This window comes from Elgaria multicarinata, chromosome 2 (genome assembly GCF_023053635.1).
Source record: "Elgaria multicarinata webbii isolate HBS135686 ecotype San Diego chromosome 2, rElgMul1.1.pri, whole genome shotgun sequence".
Lineage (NCBI taxonomy): Eukaryota > Metazoa > Chordata > Lepidosauria > Squamata > Anguidae > Elgaria > Elgaria multicarinata.
Window position 1 is genome coordinate 28,706,214 of NC_086172.1, and position 23,406 is coordinate 28,729,619.

A 23,406-nucleotide genomic window follows, 5' to 3' on the forward strand; every position below is an offset into this window, starting at 1 on the left:
ATATAGGCTGATGATGTCCCAAACCAAGTGTCAGGTATAGGTACAAGGCCAGAGGCCTTGTACAATTTAAGTAGATTTATTAGGAATAGTTCCAGAATGTTAAATGTCTCTGCAAGCTTATTTCTGTCAGAAGTTCTCACAGAAGTGGCTTGTTCACTCTCTGTCTCGGCCTTGAAGCTGCTGGTTCTCTAGGAACTTGGGAGTGTTTTTGAATGGTGGGGGGCCACTGTTTGGGAGTGTTACTCAGATTGTAGCGTCACCTTAATGGGTTGTGCTATGCTGCCCTATTGGCACATGGTCAGAGGACTTGTCTGTCAAGCTGCTTTGAATAGGCTTTAAATGCTGGTGCAAAGCTGAAAAAGCTTTACTAGGTTTTATCTCTCGACACAAGGCTTGACACCTCTCTTGCTTTGGATTCCACCTCTGCTTGGGACTTTGAAAGCACTCTGCACATAGACGCTTTGCTAGTTGGACTTTAGATATCTAAGAACTGTGCCACGAAAAGTACTGTGAGGCTTTTCATAGACTTGGACTCGCATTTGCTGTGGATTGTGTGTTTGTGGCCGGGCCTAGGTGGCAGGGAGTTGCCAGTCTTTAGCAGAAAGATGAGACTCCTGTGCCTGAGGTTTTACTTTCCCTGTGATCACGCTTACCTTGTCAGCTCAGCATTCGGCAAGCTGTGCGTGATCTTTCTTCTCTGCCCGGCTCTGGTGGCTCAGAGCATAAGTGTTTCCCCCACCCTGAGATCTTGTTTAGGCTTTAGCCATCTCCCCCGAGGTGGCAGCGTATGCAGTGTCAGGAGATGCTCAAATAAGACAGAAGCTGACCCTAACCACCCCCCTCCCCGAGTGATTGCCTAAGAGATCGTATCAGGAAAGAAGACTAAAGCTTTCTGACCAATATTCAGCTTTAAGTAGTGTTGTCTGGAGAATGTAACCATTACGCTTGTTACCATGGGATTTCCTCAATAAAAAGAAGTCTCACTGATGTGTCTCGTGTCAGTTTGCCAGCACATGTGCACGCCAGAGGGAACGGGCAGGAACACGACACCAAGTGAGGACTACTATGGCTTTCTGAATTCATTCCATTTTTCTCTGGAATTTACAAAGCTACCCAAGATTCCTGAAGAAGCCCATTGTATCTGGAGTCCACAACTCTCCACTGCAATCCAGTTAATTCTGAGGGCATTCCAAATACTAACCGAGTGCAAGTGACAGGGAAGAAAAGATCTTGTCCGCACCTGTGCGTAAAATGCCATACCTTGTTTTCTGTGAGTTCTGCATCTAATCTTTTGTTCTCTTGCATTACTTCATGTATTGTTTTCTGCATCTGCCAGTAAGTGTTAAAAATAGCGTTATCATCAATCTCATCAAAGGAAGACGCAAGCTGTTCTGCATTATCTCCCAAGGTGTATGAGGAAAACACACCAAACCACAGACTGGCAAGTTGGAAGTCCAGCTGTGCGTGCGCCAGTGCTCCTAAACATATTTCATTTCAGTATTTTTACATTTAGCCCTCCTTGTCCTAGTGCTGATCTTCACATGTTCCCCCAGGCAGATGCACTTCCTCCCTTGAGGATTGCGGGTTTCCCTTTTATTTTTCTAAAATAATCCTAAATTGATGAAATCATGCATCCCTCAACTACCAGTGATAGCAATGTGAATTTGTACAAAACCCAGTTTTTCAGAAAGCCAAACTCTCTCTCTCTCTCTCTCTCTCTCTCTCTCTCTGTATAAAAGAAAGCAAAATGGAGCGAGGGGAATCCCTCCGACCCTTCAAAATAGGAAATTAGCTAGGTATGTTTTTGGCAAAAGCCAACTTTGTAGGAAGAAAGGAACCAACGAGAGAAGAGATCTTAGTGACCAAGAAATGGGACATTTGTACAAACCAAACGCAAGGTTTATATACCTTTAATGACCTACTAACTTTCATACATTGCACCCCCTGGGAAAATGACGACTGAATCTGCGATGATCAGCAACAGTTCATCAGCTGCAGTGCCAGAGTGCACCAGTTTCTTGTGCTATTTTCAGTGACAGATTAGATAAAAATGAACGGGTACAGAAATATCCCTCTCCACCCAAAGGAAACCATGTACATAGTGTTATAACCATACCATTCTGTGACACCCAGTGAAGAGATTTCTATTCCCTTCTTGGTTTGTACACTCTGCTAGGTGGTGCCCAGTAGGAATTATTCTAATGAGCATTGATTGTCCCACCAGGGATTCAGGAAAAGGTTTTAAAAATAAGGACACAGGAAATATCCATTCTACCTCTTCCTCTAATTTCGCTTTCTCCTTCAGCAGTGTCTCTCTCTCCTGCACAGCTGTCTCCATGTCCTTTTGTATCCTGGCCACCGTAGACCCCAGGAGCTCTGTTTGTGTAGTTGTGGTCCCCTTCACTTTACAAGATTTCTGCTTGCAGTCAGTGTGCTCAGCACGCAAAGCTTCCCTGTGTAACAAACACAAACGCATTGCAGTTTTGTTATCCTTTGCCATCTCCAAAATCAGCAGAAGGCCTCCTATGCTGAACAGCAGGTATGTGCCAGAGAATGAGCCATCTTGCTTTTAAAGACCAATCTACAGCTTGTATTAAGGTAAGAAAAGATAGGAGGGAGACGAACAGAGAAGGAAGCCAGGCCATATGTGGGGAAGAACAACACGAATGCCAACTGCCTCTCTCACATCTCTCTTTGGAGCTGTGCTTTCTCATTCTGCACAATCTGCAGCTCTCCGGTAATGCTGGCCCGGGCTGCATCCAAAATTGAGTCTTGTTCTTGCAGTTTCTGATTAATTTTATCCTGCTCCACCTAAGAGGGAAAGGAAAGATTTATGAGAGTGCATTTCAGACCCTAACATTCTCACCAAACAGAAGAGCCTGCTGCTCTTCTTCCTCTGTTACTGGAGGTACTGTGCTACCCCAGAGGCAGTAAATCTATACACACCAGTTGCTGGGGAACATGGGTGGGAGGATGCTGTTGTACCATGTCCTTCTTGTGGGTCCCTGGTCGACAGTTGGTTGGCCACTGTGTGAATAGAGTGCTGGACTAGATGGACCCTTGGTCTGATCCAGCAGGGCTCTGCATATGTTCTTACCTTTCTTGTGGCTACCTTATTAGGGGATGTACAGTCGTCTGCTTCAAACCTAGTATGTCCTTATAGCCAGTTGTTTGTTTGTTTGTAAATGAGTGCCAGGCGTCAGTAGGGCACTCAATAATTTCTCCCCCCATTCTCCTACCACAGAATCTGGCTTCATGCATACAACAAAGCAGCTCTGACCGAGACTGAGTGGAGGACCACTCTTCCACCCAGCGCCTTGGCTATGGCCATTGCTTTGGTGCATCCTCCATACTATGCATAATTTTGTACACCTCTAACCCTTAGCCTCCTTTTTTCCAAGCTAAACAATCCCAGTTGATGTAACCTTCCCTCATAGGGAAGAAGCTCACCTGCTCTGTGCCTTCCCCCGTTAAAGAGGATGCATGGAGGACAGCACAGTAAAGGAATGCCTGCTGTTACCTCTGATCGTAAGAGATAACGATGGGAATTCTCCACTCCAGCCCTGAAGAGGGGAGACGCCTTGGCCGAGATCTCTTGGGCCAGCCTGGTGGGCCAAATTAGCCAATGGGCTACAGGTTTCCCATCCCTACCATACACCTAGTGCACAAACTAGACAGGCAGGTTACATAAAAGAACATTAAAATGGCTCCACACCTTAAGAGCAGCCTGATGATCCGAGATAAGTTGAGCATTCTCCATGGTAGCACTTCGAACGGTGCCACCTAATTCTGCACACTGTTGCGTCAACTGCTCATTAAGCACCTGAGGAAAAAACCGCAACAGCACCTTTCCACAGCAATAGCAACAACTTCCTCTGTAAAATTGCTATTCCCAGCTTTCTTCCCTTAGGAAAAAAAATATTTCTAGGCCTTAGATCTCTAAAGAAGACCAAGAATTCCTGGACTGTGTCTGGTGTTTTCTTAATAGCTGGGGAATGGGAGGTTAGGCAAGGGAAGTTAGTGGTGATGGAGATGCAGTTCCACGCCCAGCTCTGTGGCAATCATCCCTGGGGACTATTCCCCTAGCTCCACCCCTCCCACATCTGCAGTCTTCCATTACTCTTCCTAAAAAAAAGTATCCCCCTTTACTTGAAAACTTGGTTCTCAGCAACAAAAGTGGCACAAACAGCCTTTGCAGGGTCATTTATCTTTTTCCACCCTACATCATTTTGAACCAAGACCTTAAAACAACTATTTCCATTACTTGCACTTTTTCTGCCACCTCTCGCAAAGCGTTTATTTCTGATCGCAGCTGCACATTCTCCTCCTTTGCTCTGCTCAATGACAGCTGTGCAGCCTAGAGGGGAGGAAAAGAAAATTTCTCCCTGGGAAAAGCAAGTTTTAAAACAGGCAAAGCAGTTGGTGCTGACAAATGTAATAACTAACTAACTAAATAATAAAGCAGGAGTATCAATACATCCTACTTTCCTATCCTGTTTTTTATATCATAGGGTAATTCAATTAAAATTAGCTCAGCTATTGAATATTTAGCCAAAAGCCCACAACTATAGATATGGGTAGAATCAGACACTTTCAAAATCGTAATGAAAAAATGTCTACCCAACATAAGGTTCCCTTCTTAAACTTACTTTCCCTTCTTCACCGAGCCTGGAAATGGTACTCTCTCGGGATTCTAGAAAAGAATCCAGCAAAAACAATCATCACATTTTGTAGATATTTGTTAAAAGATTAAACACTTACATTTAGAAAGGTTTCTTAAAATAAAAATTCTAGATAAAGAACCCTACTGAGGAAAGTGCCTTAACATGCCGCTTTTTCCTAAAATACCCTTTTGGATGGGGAGGGGACAACCTTTTAAAAGCAGGATGCCTTTTCTTACAGTAAAGCAGGATTAGCAGTTATTTGTGAGTACGTACAACTGAATTGTTTCTGAGTAACACACAGAAAGAATTGGACTATAGAATCCTCATACTTTTACACAAGCTAAAGCAGCATCTACCTGATGTGAACGCTCCGTGAGACCTACAGTGCATTCCCCATGATGGCTGCAGTTGATCCTGTGAAAGGTTACCCTCTCCACTGAGACATTAAGAGAAGTTCTACAATGGAACCGATTGGAGCTTTTGAGCAGAAGGTGGAGAGCCATCTATTGGGAATGCTCTAGCTCTGGAACTGGCTGACAACCAATTTACAGTTCCTCTCGCCTCCATACAGGAGTTTCTGAATACAATTATGTAAATTCAGCTGTGCCCAATCCTCTGCTCCCTCCAGAAAGTAGTCATCAGTCTCAGAGACATCTCATCATTGCAACTCATCCCTGTAGCACTGTTTCTCTCATGTCTACCCAGCAGCTGGCAAAGAATCTCAATTAAACCTCTTTTCAACAGCTCCAACTATGAGTTGCATGGCTACTTTGCTCTGTGTTGTATCATCTCCCAAAAGACTTATGTGATTCAATCTACTGAGGCATTTATCCCACTGTTATTGCAGTCACTTCACTTAACATTTACCTTTGTTTAGATTTATAGGCCATCCTATGTTAAGACCAGGCCTGGTAAAAAAAAAAAACTTTCCCCACCTCATTAAATAGGGACAAAGGGCATCTAGACAGTCCATTCTTGAGCTTGGAACGGAACTTGTCTCACAATCCAGAACTCAATCTGTTGGCCCACACTGGTCCCTCTTTAGCTTGAAAAATGGCCACAGATTAAGAGTCGTCATGGAAGAATTAAGCATCTACAGACCCATTAATACCATCCTTTCCAGAAGTACATGCCTGCCCTTCACAGATATCAAATCATTCAAGTCTGTGTTTCTGAGGTGTGTTTTATACAGCCACATTCATCACGACAACTGTAACATCGAGCAATAACTTCCACATGTGAATGGGCCAGCACAGATTTAAGAGCACAGTTAGAACTTCCGCATCACCTCAGGCACCACGGTTTTCAGTGGACTCACTTCACACATTAAGCTGTCAAGCATTAAGGATAGAATAAGCAGGTCATGTAGAAGGTTGCTTTAAGGCAGGGGTTGGCAGAAGGTAGATCTCCAGATATTTTGGACTTCAACTCACAGATATCACTGCCAACATGGCTAATAGTCAGGAATGTAAGGACTTGAAGTCCAAAATATTTGGAGATTTACGCTCTGCTCAACCCTGCCTTAAGACTCTCAAAAGATCCAAGAGTTACTTCAATACCTAGATCACTTTTAAGCTGTATACATTCCTGCTCCAACCGGACCGTCCTCTCTTCTTCCTTTTGCAGCCTCTCTCGAGACGTCTGAATATCCTGGTGCAGGCTGTTACAGTCCTGCTGCAGAATGTGAACCTGTAATGACATCAAAAGTGCCTTATTTTGGAGACAGGGATTTCTTAAAACATTTCTTAAAGGCCTTGCATCATACTGGAAATCTGAAGGATCCAAAAAGCTAAGTTGGACTGTTTGCAGCCATAAAGCTTTAAATTTTTTAATCTGGATTTATACCACCCTTCCAATCCTTAAGGCTCAGGCTAAGACCATCAAGCTCAGTGTTAGAGCACTTGCTTTGCATGCAAAAGGTTCCAGGTTCAATCCATGGCATTTCTAGATATTCCTGGGAAAGACTCATATCAGAAATCCTGGAGAGCCACTTCTGCCAATCATTGTAGACAACAGACCAACGGTCTGACCCAATATGGCAGCTTCCTATGTTCCCATAGGTACACCAAGAAGAGAAACAAGTTCTCAGGATGGGCCCTAGGCATGGATGCACCTGGTAAAACACCGGGTAAACTTTTGTTATGCTCCTTAAATTCATTCTTTATCAGAAAACTTCTAATATTGCTGGTTCTTTTAAAAGAAACCAAAGTTTTTCTTGGCATGTGTTGTATTATATGCCAATGTCTTTTTATGCTTCCTTGCAAAATGTTGGTGATATAGTCAAATGTCAAAGAGCAGTTGATCGAGTCTGAAGATGTTCTTTTGTTACCTCCTAGCAGCTCAGTCCATGGTTTTTTCTGCTTTTTTAAAGAGTTGCGTTATTACAAACTGGGGGGGGTATCCTCTTTCCCTTATTATTATTATTATTATTATTTATTTATATAGCACCATCAATGTACATGGTGCTGTACAGAGTAAAACAGTAAATAGCAAGGCCCTGCCGCATAGACTTACAATCTAAAAAAGTCATAGTAAAACAATAAGGAGGGGAAGAGAATGCCAACAGGCACAGGGTAGGGTAAGCAGGCACAGGGTAGGGTAAAACTAACCCTTAGATGCATAGACAAAGTGCAATGATTCCTATCTGATGTATTGTAACAGTTTTGTTTAATCCACAGAAAATGGTTGCCAAGAAAAACTGTTGGATACCTCAAAAGATATGACAGGGCATTGCATTCACAGGCATGACCAAGTATATTGTCGTGTGGCTGGCCCAACATTCACCAGGGCAGCAGTAAAGGCAGAGGGTGTGCTACCAGCCTTCCTCAACCTGGGGCGCGCCAGATGTGTTGGACTGCATCTCCCAGAATGCCCCAGCCAGCAGAGCTGGCTGGGGCATTCTGGGAATTGTAGTCCAACACATCTGGAGCGCCCCAGGTTGAGGAAGGCTGTGCTAAACAGAGGTCCTATGAGGATGTCTTCACTGGTATGTAATGAAGCACAGATTCAGAGCTTCCCACACAGCAGAGGGTGATCATTCTGTAGGATTGGGGCAAAGTGCTGAACTATATATATATGGCTTATCCAGTGGAATTTTAGGATGTTTTTAGAATGTTTTTAGGATGTTTTTAGAATGTATATTATGTTTTAATTCAGTTTTATGTATTTTATATTTACCATTCTTCCCTGCCTCAATCAAAATGGAGAGGCGGGTAAGAAATAAATTTATTATATCTATCTATCTCAAGATTTATATCTTTGAATTGTAGCAGTAGTAATAGTAGTGATATGGAACATTTAGCATCAATAGTATGCAGCAATAATTTTTGCATCAATAGTTGTCCGTGAGTAGTCTGCAGATTGCACTGTCCGGTCAAATCCTAAAAGGCAGATGAATAGTGATGGGCTTCACCAACCTGCTGCCGTTCTTTTTCCACTGTCACTTCCATATCCTGCATCTGATAAAGTAAGACAGTTTGGGATTGTTCCAAAGACTTCCGCATACCAGACTCCTTGGACAGCTGCTCCGTTAGCTGCAAGCGATAAATTGGAGTGGAAAGCCCGTTCAATTTTAGACCTAGACAAGGGCTATGATGGTGTGTGACTCTCAACTCTTGTTCTCTCTCTCGGATAAGCAATTCATTCAGCACTGAGGGCAACACTGGAAATACGAGCCTGAAGGCCACCACCACTTTGCACGCAGTTTTCTTAATTTGCATATCACAATGTGGGGGAGTGCCAGAACAAAGTTAGCACAACCTTCCCCAACCAGGTGACCTCCATAATCTTTGGGCTCCCAGCACTCCGAGTTCCCATCCTGGCTGGGGCTAATGGGAACTGAAATCCATAAAATCTGGAGGGCATCAGGCTGGAAAAGGCTGTGCTACACACATACTTAACCTGAAATTTTATTATGCAAAACATGTACTTGCTCATGAAAGAGAAACTACCTTCCCAGCATCAGTGATACATCACGATACATAACATACATCATGGAGAATGCTCTGATCATTGCCAGAAGATTTATTTTCTAGCCTCGGCAGTCATGTATTCTTGATTAGTGGGAAGCTCAACGTCTTCCCTTCTCTCCCACTCTCCCATGTCTGCCAGACATCCTTCTGCCCTTTACCTCTTGCAGTTCATGATTCAGCTTCTTTTTCGTTGCCCTCAGCTCATCTGCAGCAATGGCCACATCTCTCTGCAAAGACCAAAAAACCATCACAGCGCTATTTAAACCACTGTGGCAGATTGTGCAAATGCTTTTTTCAAAGCTAGACTCCTTATCTCTTCTAGACTTGTCAGTTGTTCCAGCAAACACTTGGAATTATGCGGTGGATAAAAAGGCAGAGCTTTCCTCAGGCTCCAACAGTGGGGCAGGGGAAAGGCGGGCACTGCATTTTAATTCCTACCGTTAAAAGTTGGGCATAACATGATCAAAGAACACCTACACTCCCCTGCCTACTCCAACACCACAATTTAAAATACACAAAGTCTGCAAATTTCACATACGTTTTCTTTAATACACATGATACCAGCAAGGCGTGTGTGTGTGTGTGTGTGTGTGTGTGCAGAATTGGAGGCTTTGACAGGAACTAAAACAACACCTGTAGAAATTAGGATAAGTGGGGGAGGGAATAGAATATGCATAGAGGGATATACCAAGAATTGTACTGAACAAAATTAAAGAGTATATTTTGGAGGTCATCTAGTCCAGCCTCCTACTCAATGCAGGATCTGTAATGTAGGATGCAATTACAGCATTCCCCGACAGTTGGCTAATGTCCAGCCTCTGCTTAAATACTTCAAGCAGAGAAAATGCCACCCACCCTGCGATCCACGACTACTGGAAGTGCAACCCAACACCACTTAATAAGTGCTAGTAAGCACTGACAAAGTCTTTTCAGGTGTGTTTTGTCTCATCACGAAGGCTGAAATATTCTCCCCATTAGCACCTGGAGTCTACCATAGAGTCAGATATGTATTCCACTCTCCAGTGCAACTGCAGCCATAAGATTACTAGCCCAGAAATATGGCTGGCCGGCTTGTGGCAACGCTCAGCCATTCCCAGTTTTAGCAAGACACACCTAAGGCTTTGAACACACCAACATTTCAGTCACAATTCTATGCACATTTAGATGGAAAAAGTCCAACAATTCCCATCATTCCTCAGCCAGTATGGCTCGTTGGGGAATTTTTCCATCTAAACTGGCATAAGATTACACCCTTAGTGATCCTTTTAAGGTTAACAGCATAATTCTAGCAATCTAGCAAACGTGGGGCAAAGAACGTGGGAAAAACAGGTCATCACGAGCATGGAAAGCTTCCGGACCTTTGTCGCAGTTGCAATCTCCAGGGCAGCGCTCAGCCTTTGCGCTTGATCTCTGGCTTTTTCCTCCTCTTCCCGTGACTCCCTCAACTGCTGGCATAACATTCGCCCCTCCATTTGCAACACCTTTAATTCTTCCATATGTTCCTTCTGTATTGTGTTCAAGCGCTGTTCTAAGTTGGCTGTAAAAAAACAAGGAAGGAACCAAGGCACATCAGTAGAGAGCTGAGCTTCCAAAACTTCTGATAGCTAAGGCGTGGTTTTTTTGGTTTTTTTGGCTTTTTTCTGAATTAAGATGTGAAGCGCACTTCAATCTCATACTCGAAATGGTTTAGAGCAAAAGAGTAAATGATCTGCAGTCCAAGGAACCTGTACTCTGGTTCAGCATAAGCCAGTCCAGAAAGCATGTCCTAATGGGAGCACAGGCAACCGTGCTGTGTTGCTGATGTTGGATAGCCAATCATACCTGATGGAGATACATGGCAGAACTACCCTCCCCAGACAAAGGCAGATTAGAAGAAGGTGGAATTCAGAGAAGAGAATCATACAGAGATGCAACTGTTATAATGTGCGGCTGCTTTGGGCTCACACCGGCCTATCAGTCAATTAACTCATTACTCGTGGCACACGAGCATCTCAATTGTGGCACACTTGTTGGGAACCGCTGCCAGAAACTTAAACAGATGCACACTGGAGGGAAGGGATGAAAGCATCTAGTGCCAATGCAGCCTTCCCTTCCCTTCCTGCAGTACCTGTATGCTTTGGATTCAGCTCTTTTTCCGTTTGCAACCGGAACATGTTCAATTTCAGGGTCTGCATGACACTCTCCAGCCGGCACATCCGATTCACAAGAGTTTCACAGGTTCGCCACAGTGTGTCATTCCCTCCAATGAACGCCACACGGGCATGGACAGGGCTGATGGACTGGTGATCGTTGGAGTTCTCCAATGGTTTTGAAGGGAAGAGTTCCATACTGGAAGAAACAAAAAGGAGTAAATGCCCATTTGTTTAGAATATATATATATATATATATATATATATATGTGTGTGTGTGTGTGTGTGTGTGTAGCCCTTGATACTAACAGCACATCCATATGGCTGCAAACTAGAACATAGCTAAGAAGAGACAAAACCTATTTCTCATCCCAGATTGATCGGGACAAGACAAATACAACGTTTTCCTTTCTCCCATATGAGAGAACACCTGCCATTTATTCTAGCTGCTCACCACATGTGATAGTACGTGACCTTCCCCCACCAAAAGGGGACCCACAAAGAATGCATATACACAGAAATGGAGCTGCCCTATTCACTAGACTATGTTTCAGTGTTATGTGCACAAGACTCAGGTTTGTCTGCTCACCCCTGTCCTCTCCTCCAGCACAGGCATGAGATCAGAAGCTTCTGCTTCTATTTTCAAGCAAACTGCAGTTTGTTGTTACGTCTGAACCCAGATAAACTGTGGGTAGTGTTAACTATTGTTTTTTTAAAAAACAAACTAACATCACTGTACACCATCATTTTTGTTTACACTATAGGTAGCAACATAAACCTCCTTTACAAAACAGCATAGTTTTTAGGGCTTTCCCCACTGTCCACATATTATTTAATGTTTGATATAAGATTAGATATGTTATCTTATATGGCCACACAGAAAACCACTTCAATTCAAAGTGTTACACTGCTTAGTCTGACGTTTGATTAAATCAGAAAAGGGCAACGTCTTAATAACTTGGATACTGGAAAAAGAATCCATGTTAGAAGCTCAGAGACAGAAGAGAAAGCAAAGCAAGGAAAATGTGGAATGAAGGCTGCAATCCTATGTACACTTTCCTGGAAATAAACTTCATTAATCATGGCAGAACTTACTTTATTTAATTTCGTCATTACATTTTCTATACCTAAAATTCCCTAGGCAGTTCACAAAAAATTAAATCCATGAAATACAACATGAGTAATGAGGCATAGGAATATGCTGCAAAGCATCTATTTGAACAATACCTGTGTCCGTTCACGCCCAGTGTCCGTAGATCCCTCAATAGTGCATTTGTCTGCTCTTCAACTACTCTCATCCTCTGGTTCAGTACTATGAAGGTTTCAGGAGCTGTTGGATTGATACTCACTGGGGAAATAATTGGCCTTGCCATCATGGATTCAGCATTCACTAATTAACTGCAAATAAAATAAACCCATAGATATAAGGAAACTTAAAATCTGTTGATGGAGAGAGAAAAAAGCAGTACAACCAAAGAAACTGAATCAATGAGAAAACTATGTCTCTGACAGGATCCAGTGGGAAATCTTTCATTGGTTTTAATATTCAGCTTAAAACATGAGCCGCGATGGCCCTTCAGAACAAAACAATCAAACATTTTGGAGCCCCGGACTCAGTGCATTTAGTGGAGCCTGTAGAAGACAACCTTTGCTTGGTGGAAGGCAGGCAGTTCCTTCTGTAGCCATATGGGCTTCACTCCCCATATCCAGCAAAGCTCCATTATGGATCAGTAGAGAACACGAAAATAGCAACTACACCTGCAATCCTGAATACACCTCCCTGGGAATAACCCAACAGAACTGAATAAACACACTTTGGATTCAGCTGAAAAAATTATCAGAGGGTTACAAATGCCTTTCCTATGAAGAAAAACTCAAAGAGGTTGGGCCTTTTTAGTTGTGGTGGGGAGACAACCAAGGGGCATTGCAGAAGTTGGCAAAAATTATTAATGGCATGAAGCAAGTGAGCAGAGAGAATTTGTGGTCTCTTGAAACACTAGAACCCAGGGCCATCTGACATTGCTGATGGGCAGTAGATCTGAGGCAAATCAAGGGAAGCACTTCTTCATATAACATGGGATGAACTTAAATCAAGGACTGTGATAATAGGGGTTATCTGCGTTCAGGAGCAATATACCTCCAATTACCCGAGGAGATGCCAACAGCTCAGTGGTGAAAGCACATATGTTTTGCATGGCTGAAAGTCCCAGGTCCCCTAATCTCCAGCTAACAGCTGATAGGATTGGAAAGACCTTTCTGGGGAGTCACAAGCAGTCAGAATAGGCAACACTGGACTAGATGGACAAACAGTGGCTGAGTTCCTACGGGGACGGGCGGGCAGGGATAGGAACAGAATGGGAAACAACCATTGATTAGCGTGTAGTCTGAACTCAGCCAGTTTGACCGCACAGAAGGCAGCTTCTCACATTCCTTATCAGCCGAGGCGGGTGGCTCTGATGTCAGTAGGGCTATGAATCCATTCTGGATTTCAGTCAGAACCAATTAGAACTCTAAACCAGCTACCCAAGGGGCTGAAACCCATTTTAGGGATAGGATTCAACACTTTGGACAGCTCCTTTAGAATTCTGGCTGAAACACAGCGAAGAATCACCACCCCACTGACGAAGGAGCCACCAGCCTCCACTGTTCCCAACCAGATCATAGGGACAAACAAACACCGTGTGAAGTCGGTCTCTCCCCACCCCCCACCCTTCCCCACCCCCATGCCCAATTGCCTTGCTGCTTTTAAGTGTCCCAGACCCATCTGGTTGGTCCTTGATGCAAGAAAACGGTAACCTTCACCTGGTCCAGCCAGGTAAGTGTTTACATTTTCCCTCATCTGTGACCCCCGACACGCCTCCCTCCAGTGACCCTCTCTCGCACTCCTTGGGCTGCATCCAATCCTACCCCTACTTAGAGTAGCCTCATTGAAATGAATGGGACTTAAGTTAACCGAACCTTGGATACCACCCCTTTTCTCCCCATACGCCACGGAAGGCACTTCAGGCCGACTCTGTAACCTACCTCCTCACTAGAAATGCAAAGCCCCCCGCAGGAGCTCTGCTCTCCCACCTACCCCCAGAGCGCAGCAGCAGCTCCGCCAACGCTACGCGGCCTTGTTTCCATGGAGCTCCTCCACAGTTTCAAACCGACCCGCTTCCTGAGTCCCACGCACGCGCCCCCTAATTCTCGCTGCATTGTGGGATTCGTAGTCCAGTCCAGTCTTTACCTTCACTAACATACAAATCTGCGGCTCCCGCTAAGGGAGGCGTTGGAAAAGTCACGCATGCTCAAGGAAAACTACCCAGCATGCTGGGACGTGTAGTTTCTGGATCTTCTGTTGTGGCTACTGTTTGTGCTGGGTGTTCTAAGAAGCTAGTACTGGAGATTGTGGTTAGTTCTCAGCCTTGGTTTCTGACTAAGGGAACAATCCTACTCATGTTGAGGCAGGAAATACCCTATTTCCTGCTTTAACGTGCATAATATCGCATGCTAACAGAGTTTTCGGTCACTGTCGATGCAAGATTGTAGTCCTTATAGTTAAAATGAGATTGTATCTCCAAACTTTGAAAGGAGAAGACTGTGTGTGATTTGTTTCACATGATGCTCTCGATAATGACTTGTTTAGGATTTGCAAGCTCTGTTGCCCATCATCCGTTTGCTCTTCTGACCAAGTCAGAATTCCACCATAGATTCGCCCTAACTCTTTAAATGTCTCTACATTAGGGAAATTGAATTATTTATCCGGGGCTTCTATGCTTCCTGATTCATTGGTACCATAGTTATGAGCTGCATTACAAGGGAGGAGAGGGGCAACAAGGGGATTGAATTGAATACTTCTCCTCCATTTTGTTCCATTGAGTTCTATTGGGACAGCACGATCTAGTGGCAGAAGATCCTTCTGTTTGCTGGCTATTAACACTTTAAAAGTGATTCTTTTTATCTGGGATTTCTGGAGGATTCTGCAGGAGACATTCTGGTTATTGACAATGTCATGAAATTCACCCAAACTTTTCCGTGAGTGGCCAATCATGAACGTGCAATAAATTGCTTGTTTAGAGGAGCCCTATCTTCACTGCACCCCACTGCCATATGTGTATGTTTCTCACCACTGCATCACTGGACTGCATGAGAAGCTGACTTTTCCTGCAGTCGTTAAATGCGCAGGACCCCATAAGAAAGAAAAGAAAAAGGTGGCAACCCTACATGAAACATGCACCACACTGCACTGCACTAGGATTCTAAGAGATGCTGGTCTTATGTAGCAGGTGCATTGTTTTAGATAAAGGACTGCAACAGCATGTAACTCGCTGTTGCGCAATGCCTGTCTGAAAACATATTTGAAAGGTTAATGGTTTTGTAAAGTGGCTGGTGGCTAAAGTGAGTTGCAGCTTGCTCCTTTGCATGTTTATTTAGAAGTAAATCTTACTGAATTCAAGTGAACCTACTTTCAAGTCTGCATTGGATGGTAGGAGCAGACAAGAAATATTTGCATTAATCAATAACCTCATTTCTTGTTTAGCTTCCCATTCCACTTAATTGAGAAATTCTACAACATGATAACTACTGAGCCCAAATAAGCTCGAATAACGGAAGCTAAGCGCCGTAAAACAATTTCTATCTGGCCTTACCCATTTTATATCAATTATAATTACTGGATGTATTACAGGTAGGGTGGCTTTATGCTAGAAAAGTGATAGGTTTTCGGTTCCTTCAGGTCCTAAAGGGGAGGTGTACCAACAGTGCGTCGGGGTCACCCATTTTCTCTTTCTGCCACCCTTGCTTGCAGAGGGCTTTTGAGATTAGGCTGAGGGCTGAAAGTTGCTCGCCGCTGTTGCCACCTTTTAATGACACTGCAACACCATTGTGGTCAAGAGGCGTGCCTATATGACTTCTTCCTCATGAGAAAACGGCAGAAGCCCTCCCCTTCCTGGAATATAGTCAGTCACTGTCCTTGTAGGTGGAACTGAGGTATGTATCCCAGCCTGAGTGAATATAACATGCTTCTCGTACATTAATTAGTTTTTTGAAGAAATGTGTGATGAAAATGATTCTTAGTGTGTAACTTTTACACATGTTCTCTAGATGGCAGGAGAGAGCAGCCAGGAGTGAAAGGAGAAATTGCTGTTGGGTAAGGTCTAAATATTTACCTTGTATGATAGTTTAAGATTACTCTTGGGGGTGGGGTGGAGGTTAATAACACTTTTAAAGTGATATTTGGAACTTGGAAAGTTCATTCTCTTAAAAATGCAATCTGACAGCGTAACAGAGGGCTGGTTCACATGGTCAGAAATGTAGGTGCGTTGCGTGCCTCATGGGGTGTAGCAGTTCATCCTTACCTACCATTCTACATATTTTATTTATTAAATATATAAATTGCTCCCTCTGCTAAAACAAGAAACAGAGGAGAAAGAAACACAAATGCAATGAAATATGAGAGTGGCGTTAAAATTAAAGAGTTACAGAACATTACACATTAAAAGTCTGATAGAACAGAACAGCCTTTATTGCACGGAGGTTCCATTATCCACACAGAAAGTAACTTTTTATGTACCCTGCTAGACAGTTGGACATGTTGGTTATGTTTTCATTAGCAGCAAAGAGTGCTTGCTATCAGCATCGGCTGGTATGGCAGCTATTGCTATTCCTGGATAGAGATAGCCTGGCCACAGTGATCACTGTTAACCACAAGACTGAAGTACTGCAATGCACTTTATTTGGGGTTGGCTTTGAGATTAGTAAGGGTTCCTGTTGTGCATAAATGACTCCTGTGCTGAAATCTCTGCACTGCCTGCTAATTAGCTACTGAGCCATGTTCAAGGTGTTGTTTGTTTATAAGTCCCTCAACACCTCAGGACCAGGTTATCTAAGAAATTATCCTCCAGAGGCTCTGTAACACCCTCCAGAAGAAGGTTTGGCCTAGTCACCTTGGTCTTTACTTTCAGAGGGGTAGGCCTTGCTTACTGGTAGGCCTTGCTATTGGCTTTCTGATGCTTGCTTGGTCATGGTTTGGAGGAGGGCCTTCTCCACTGTGGCACCAACCATGTGGAATTATTTCTCCATTAGATCAGGCAGGCTCCTAGTGTGGAGTGCTTCTGCTGTGAACTGACACACGCTTGTTTACCCGGACGTTTCCCTGGCAATTGCCAGCTACCCCTGGTGATTTTAAGGACATCTGTTATTGTTCTACCATTGTTTTATCTATTTATTTTATTGTATGTTTTGTTTATTTTTGTGAACCGCTTTGGGATTTTTTTTTTAATTTAAAGTGGTATTAACAGATGCTGAAATAAAGCAAAAACAAAACTGTTCCATACATGTTATACATATTTTGCACCATCTATTCTGAATCTTTTCCACAATGCTTTCATATATTAGTTCAATACATTATGGATCTCTTCCAGACATTTTGAATAAACTGGGATCCAAGTTGGGCAAAAATATGAAAGTGGTAATTCTTGAATTCTTACTCTGACCAGTACAACATTCTTTAGGGCTGTTCCTTTAAATGTATCTTAGACACACACACACACACACACACACACACACACATCACAATTGCAATAAATGTTGAGGTGAACTTTTAACTTAAGGATTGGTTATTGCCAACAAAAACAAAAATGAGAAATGACATAGTCCCTGGGGGCTTGTCTTGAAGCTCATTTTAAAACACTTTTTCAAGTTTGCTTCATGGACTATAATTAATTGTTTCATTTTCAGTACTGTGGATTGGCAGACTTGTGTCACTAGGGAAGCAATTTTGAAGGGGTGGGGGAAGCCTGTGTATTTATAATCACAACACAGCCTGTCAACCTCTTAAGACTGCAATACTAGGCACACTTCCCTGGGAATCAACCCCACTGAATTTAGTGAGACTTACTTCTGTCTGAACAACCATAAGATCGTGCTGCAGACTTAAAAAGAACCAAAGTTAGGAGTGAAGGCTGCAAGATCTGAGAGGAGAAAATTAACCTCACTATCAGTATGTGTAGCATCTAAGCCTGACAGGCAGAAATGCTTGTTCTAGTTTCAGTTACAATATTTTGTGGCCTGCCTGCTGTACATATTTTAACAAAGCTTTTAGCTCCATCATGTACCACTGAAGATGAGAGAGCGATGGGTATTGCAGCCTTGGTGCTGGACACCCCTAGTGGTGTAGTGGCTAAGGTGTTGGACTGGGAGTCTGGAGATCCGGGTTCTAGTCCCCACTCGGCCATGGAAACCAACTGGGTGACTATGGGCCAGTCACAGAGCCCAACCTACCTCACAGGGTTGTTGTTTCAAGGATAAAATGGAGAGGAGGATTATGTATGCTGCCTTGAAGGAAAAAAGGCAGGATATAAATGTAATCAATAAAATAAAAATAGTAATTTCACTCTGGTTCAGACTTTCTATAATCCAATAACTAATCTGCTATCTTCTGATTAATTAAATTATCTGGTGTTTGCCTTTGAAACAGCTTGGATTTATTCGAGATGCATCTGGACTTTGTGATTTGGGAGAAAGCAGTGAGCCTTTGCATTGGGGGATGGGTGGAAAGGGAAAAAAAATTGATGGCTAGTGAGAGTCTGGATGTATTAATGTTAGGGTACTCTCTACAAGAGCGTTTTGAGAGCTGTATTCAAAGTGGCAATAGAAGCCCAAAGACAAACATTTCCTAAAAAGTGGAAGGACATAATATTTGCTTTGTGTTGCTGTAGTGCTAAAAGAGATGGGAATTATTGTCATCTTTCATGTTCTGGATGAAGTGATAATCCATTCACATAGGGAACATTCTTTATCATAAAAGATACATGGCACGCATGAAGGCTATTTAGGGCAGCCTCCCCCCATTTTATGCCCCCCAGATGTATTGGATGACAACTCTCATAATCCCTATCTGGGAGATTATGGGAGTTGTCCAGCACATCTGCAGGGCACAAGATTGAGGAAGGCTGATATAGGGGATTATAGATAATAATGAGAAATGTGTATTGTATTCAGAAGCTAACATTTATCTAGTGCTGATAGAGGAATATAGGTGTGATGTATTCCCTATATCCCACTTCAACCACTAGGCAGGCTGTCACATTCGGCACCATTTGAAGCTGCTACTAAAGGCACAGGAGCAGGGCCTACTAAAAAAGTTGGCAACCCTAGCTGAAATTTGGCTTCTAAAGGTTGTGATCCTATACACAATTACTTGGGAGTATATGCATAGGGTTGTTAGCTAAAACGATTTTGGAACAGTTAGAAAATTCTAATGACTGGCCACCCATTTTGTTGATATAAGGAAGAAGAAATGATCTTTTTTTCCTTTATGAAATTTATTTTTTAAAATCAATAAAAATCGAATAATAAAAGTAAGTTGGCAAACCTAACCGTTGCCTGCATATAACAAGAAATGGCACCAACTATTTAAGTGTTTGTTTAGGATTTAATATATTCTTTTTTTTTGTCTGTTCCCCATCAAGTAGTAGGTCTTCAATAGTAGGTAGGTCAAGATCAGGTGGAGTGTGCATGCATTTGTATGTGAGAGAGACAAAGGGAGAAATGATAAGTAAAATATGAGCTTTTAGGGTGACAACTACAGCAGCTTGTTAGAACATAGCAATAGAAATGGTGACAGCGTTTGCAGAAGTATGGATATCAATATTATTTAAAATTTACTATTTGCTTTTCTATTAAAATACTTTGGGTGATGTACAATAAGGAAAAATCTAGAACATATACAGTTTAAACCCAATATTGAAGCGAGAGAGAGGCCCTTTCTACACCTAAGGGTTATCCCAGGAAAATGGAGGGATCATCCCCGCCTACTCCTGGGATCCCCTGTGTGGCATTTGGATGCACAGGAATTATCCCGGGACAATCCCGGGATATAGGGCTGGGGTAGACATGCCCTGAGAGAGAGAGAGAGAGAGAGAGAGAAGTATGGCCCCTTCATTAACTACTTTGAAGTGAACCATAAAAATGTCTTGTTTCACCCTAGTGAACGATTTTCAGGATGGATTTTCAGCTGCTGCTGTTTTTATGTGTTTAACTCTGCTTGCTTTTAATTGTAGTTTAACTACCGTATATGTTATTGTTTTCTTAAAATCTTGCAAGCTGCCTTCGGAGAGTTTTTACCCTGGAAGGCAGGGTAAAATAAATATCAAATAAACAAATAGATATTATGTTTTTGAGATGCTCAAAAGTTAAGATTTGTGAGGCGTGCCGGGCAGCGGCACTGAGTGAACAAGCCAGGTGCCGTTTGAATCTCTCTCCAATGCCACTGAACTGGCACTAATCCAGAGCAAGGCCACATCAGGGGCAGTAGCAAGGGATTAAAAGGACAGCTTGCTCATTCGCTGCAGTTGTGCGGCACGCTCCTCACCAAAAGGCAACAAGTAAACACTTTTCTAAAAAAGAGGCTGACCTGGTCAGTCCAGGGAGGTGTCAGCGGCAGTAAGCCCTGCTGATATCTCTGGGTCTTGGCATTTGCCTGAGGACACAGCATACTGGTCTGCACACTTACTAAACTAAGCACGCTGGGACTGCTTTAAACAGACATAGGATTGCGCTATAAATCTTCTCATTACGTGGCAGCAAATCAAAGTCTGCTACAGTGTGTATGGTGCTTGCTCAATAGAGAGCAAAGAACAATGTTTGGCTCTCTTCTAAGTGTGACCTGTACCATACACACATTTGTTTCATTCAGGCACTATATCTTTATGTGAATATCATCACATTTTAGGTGTATTTTTTTTTTAAAAAAAAATGTAATGTGTGTATTGGGCCAAAGGTTGAATCTCAATTTTTTTAACTGTACACATTTGTTTGTTACACTGGTCTCCTCTACACCATGTGGGGCGTGTGTCCATCTCGCGATGCCAAACAGAAACTGTGGCACAACCCCATATTAGCTTGTGTGTCTCTCTTGAAATAGCCTTCTCCCCGCCCCGAGCACAACCACGTACATACACTTGCAGTCATAGCTCAAGCTGCAGTCTAGATCCCTTGATACAGACTAAATAAGCAGCTGCATTTAAACCAAAAGAGTATAAAAAGAAACTTCTATTTAGGTCGAATTAAAACTTCTGGAGGTGCTTTCATAATTTCAGTTGGGGATTCAGTGACAACATTTGGCAAAGGACTCTCATTTTTAAAAGTCACACTATTAATTTTGCAGTAAATGCTGTCAGATCAAACAAGGTTCCTCATTTGGCTTTTACTGGAGAGAGCGCATTGATTTCCGCTTCTTTTTCACATTCGTTTGAGAAGCCTCTGTTCAGTTAGAAGAGATGGTGCCAACAGTAATACAACACATTAAAGTTGCAGGAGGTTTTGGTTTGTGTGTGGATTTTTTTTTCTTAAGTAGTTCAGCTAAACAGTAGTATATCTGATCAAAGCACCTGATGCTAAGAAAGGAGATGGAATTATTTTGATGTATTTTGTGTAACAGGCCTTTACTGTTATCTCTTAAGAGAAAGAATGTGGGTTCCCCCCACTCTCATTTTAGGTAGGCATGCTGCATTGATTAAAATGGTATCACAAATCTTGAGTTCAGACGTGCTGCCACTCAGATGCGTTTCATGATATGAATTGACATCACTGGGAGTATAACTATTCAGTGGAAGGGGCAGGCAATAGCCCAGGGTCATAAGGCCTGGACTCACCCAGGAACCTGTTTCCACTGAGGTGCAGTGTTTGAACCACCGCACCAGGATTTTGATGGGAATTCTATTTTTCTGATGCTACCAGCAACTTTTCTGGCTATCGCAACAAGGATATTTTTGAACACAGAATATAACATACCTGTCATGCTGATTGTTTTGCCCTCTCCTTTGTCGGGAAACATAAGATGATGTTCAGATAGATTTATGTGACCAGGTTAGGCTAGTTTCATAGCTAAAGCAATAGAAGGGCCACTATAGTGGCCATAGCTTTACCTTGAGCTTTATCTTAGCATAAGCGAAGCCATGTTGGTACTGGAGTTCAACTGTTCATTAAAAAAATATCTTGCGCCTGGTGCAGAAATAACATTCACTCTGAGTGAATTTTGAAACAGCTGACTTTTAAGTAAGTTCCTCTTACAGGACAGACAGGAAGGAGCTAGTTTAACCACAGAAACTACAGGAGTCAGTGGTCAGCTAACTTTCCTACTGCGTCAACAACGTACTTTGCACATGCTCAGTTGTTTTATATCTACGTGACCAGAACTTGCTATAAAACAGCTGGCACACCCAGCAAGAGTCAAAGAGGTGCACCTTTCTCCATTGCAACGTTTCCCTTCTATCAATAAACATGTGTTGAAACTTGGAAAGCGTCTTCGTAATGTTTGGGCCACGACACTATCTTGACTTCATCTCCTACTAAAAATATATTTGCTTCTCTTGTTGAGTTTATTAATGAAATCTGATGGCTTTATTTGCAGCAAGGTCAGGCTGTATTCGCCTGTGGCACTAGCAACACATTTGAAACCTTTGTGCCACATTTGTATGTTGCTAATGTGGAATAGGGTGCAAAAGATAAATGAAATGTACGCTCTCTCCACTGTAGTTTTAATATTTGTGTTACAGACCAGTTTAAGCACAAACCCGGAGTTAAGCGTCCTGTGTGAAAATACCTTGGGACTGCCCTTCCTAAGCGAAGCGTACAGAAGGTAGCCTCCTCTCTGGTTAAAGACCTGTTTTCCAAATATTTATTGTCCCTCAATTGAATCAACTGATCTATAGTTTCAGGATTCAAGGAACTAGACAAAATGTTATTAACTGAAATCAATACCCTGCTCACACGGTTATTTTATTGGATGCCTTCCTGGGGTGACTGAATGAATCATTGCATGAAATGAGAGCCCCATTTAAATTTCTTCTTGCTGTAAAGGTACCCTTTTTGCATCCAGACACAATTGTGCTATTTTCAAGGAAATGGCTTAATCTGAGCATTTTATAAATCAAAGCTATTGACAATGTTGTTTCATAGGGCCTGTTCAGAAGACACCTGAAACCATGGCTTTAATCACAGTGGTTAAGCTTAACCACTGTGGTTAAGGCCATGGTTTAAGGTGTCTTCTGAATGGGGTCAATGTCTCCCTCAAATTGTTAGTTAGTGCTTAGAGCTGTGCTTCCCAAACCCATTGGCTGAGAATGACAGAAGTTGGAGTCTGATGCAACTGGAGAGAATGAGGTTGGCGAAAATTGTACCATAACTTGATTTTCCACCCTGTTCTCCTATTATACGCCTTTACCTTTCTGCTTAGGATGAGATAAAGGCAGGATCTCCACTACTGCTTTAAGACGGTTTATAACAGTAGTGACAACTGTTGGGGCCCAGGACACAGTTTTTAAACCATTTTCAAAGTGTCATATCCTGCTTGGTGTAGATCTGGTCAATGCTGCATTGTTGAGGTGCCCTTTTCTGTTTTGGCTTATGCCTACTTGAGGATGGGGGACTAAGCAAGATTTTCTTGTCTTGTGACTGTTGAACTCCTGACAGCATAGTTTTCGAAAACTGCTGGTCTAGACATTGAGTCAATATTTGCTAGAATGTCAAAGATCGTCCAAGTGTTTCCCATAGATATTCTCTTGGTTTTTAAATGTGGGATGTAGAAGACATCTGTGAACTGGTGTCTTAGCTGGGAAAGAAAATCAAAGCAAACTTTGTTGGTATGTTGGAGGATCC

At 42.7% G+C, this 23,406-nt stretch overlaps 1 protein-coding gene across 1 annotated transcript in view; it reads right to left on the reverse strand.

Moving 5' to 3' along the window:
- The window catches only part of CCDC150 (coiled-coil domain containing 150), a 32,523-nt gene extending 18,657 nt beyond the window's left edge, over positions 1-13,866 (reverse strand). The window contains exons 1-13 of the mRNA XM_063116231.1: positions 13,789-13,866; positions 11,992-12,162; positions 10,743-10,963; positions 9,994-10,172; positions 8,794-8,862; positions 8,081-8,197; positions 6,224-6,353; positions 4,650-4,693; positions 4,265-4,357; positions 3,716-3,823; positions 2,687-2,811; positions 2,276-2,453; positions 1,261-1,329 (exon numbers count right to left, since the gene is read on the reverse strand). Coding sequence (XP_062972301.1) covers positions 1,261-1,329; positions 2,276-2,453; positions 2,687-2,811; positions 3,716-3,823; positions 4,265-4,357; positions 4,650-4,693; positions 6,224-6,353; positions 8,081-8,197; positions 8,794-8,862; positions 9,994-10,172; positions 10,743-10,963; positions 11,992-12,140 — 1,482 coding nt within the window. The 5' untranslated portion in view covers positions 12,141-12,162; positions 13,789-13,866. The remainder of the gene's footprint in view (positions 1-1,260; positions 1,330-2,275; positions 2,454-2,686; positions 2,812-3,715; positions 3,824-4,264; positions 4,358-4,649; positions 4,694-6,223; positions 6,354-8,080; positions 8,198-8,793; positions 8,863-9,993; positions 10,173-10,742; positions 10,964-11,991; positions 12,163-13,788) is intronic.
- Positions 13,867-23,406: the final 9,540 nt, after the last annotated feature.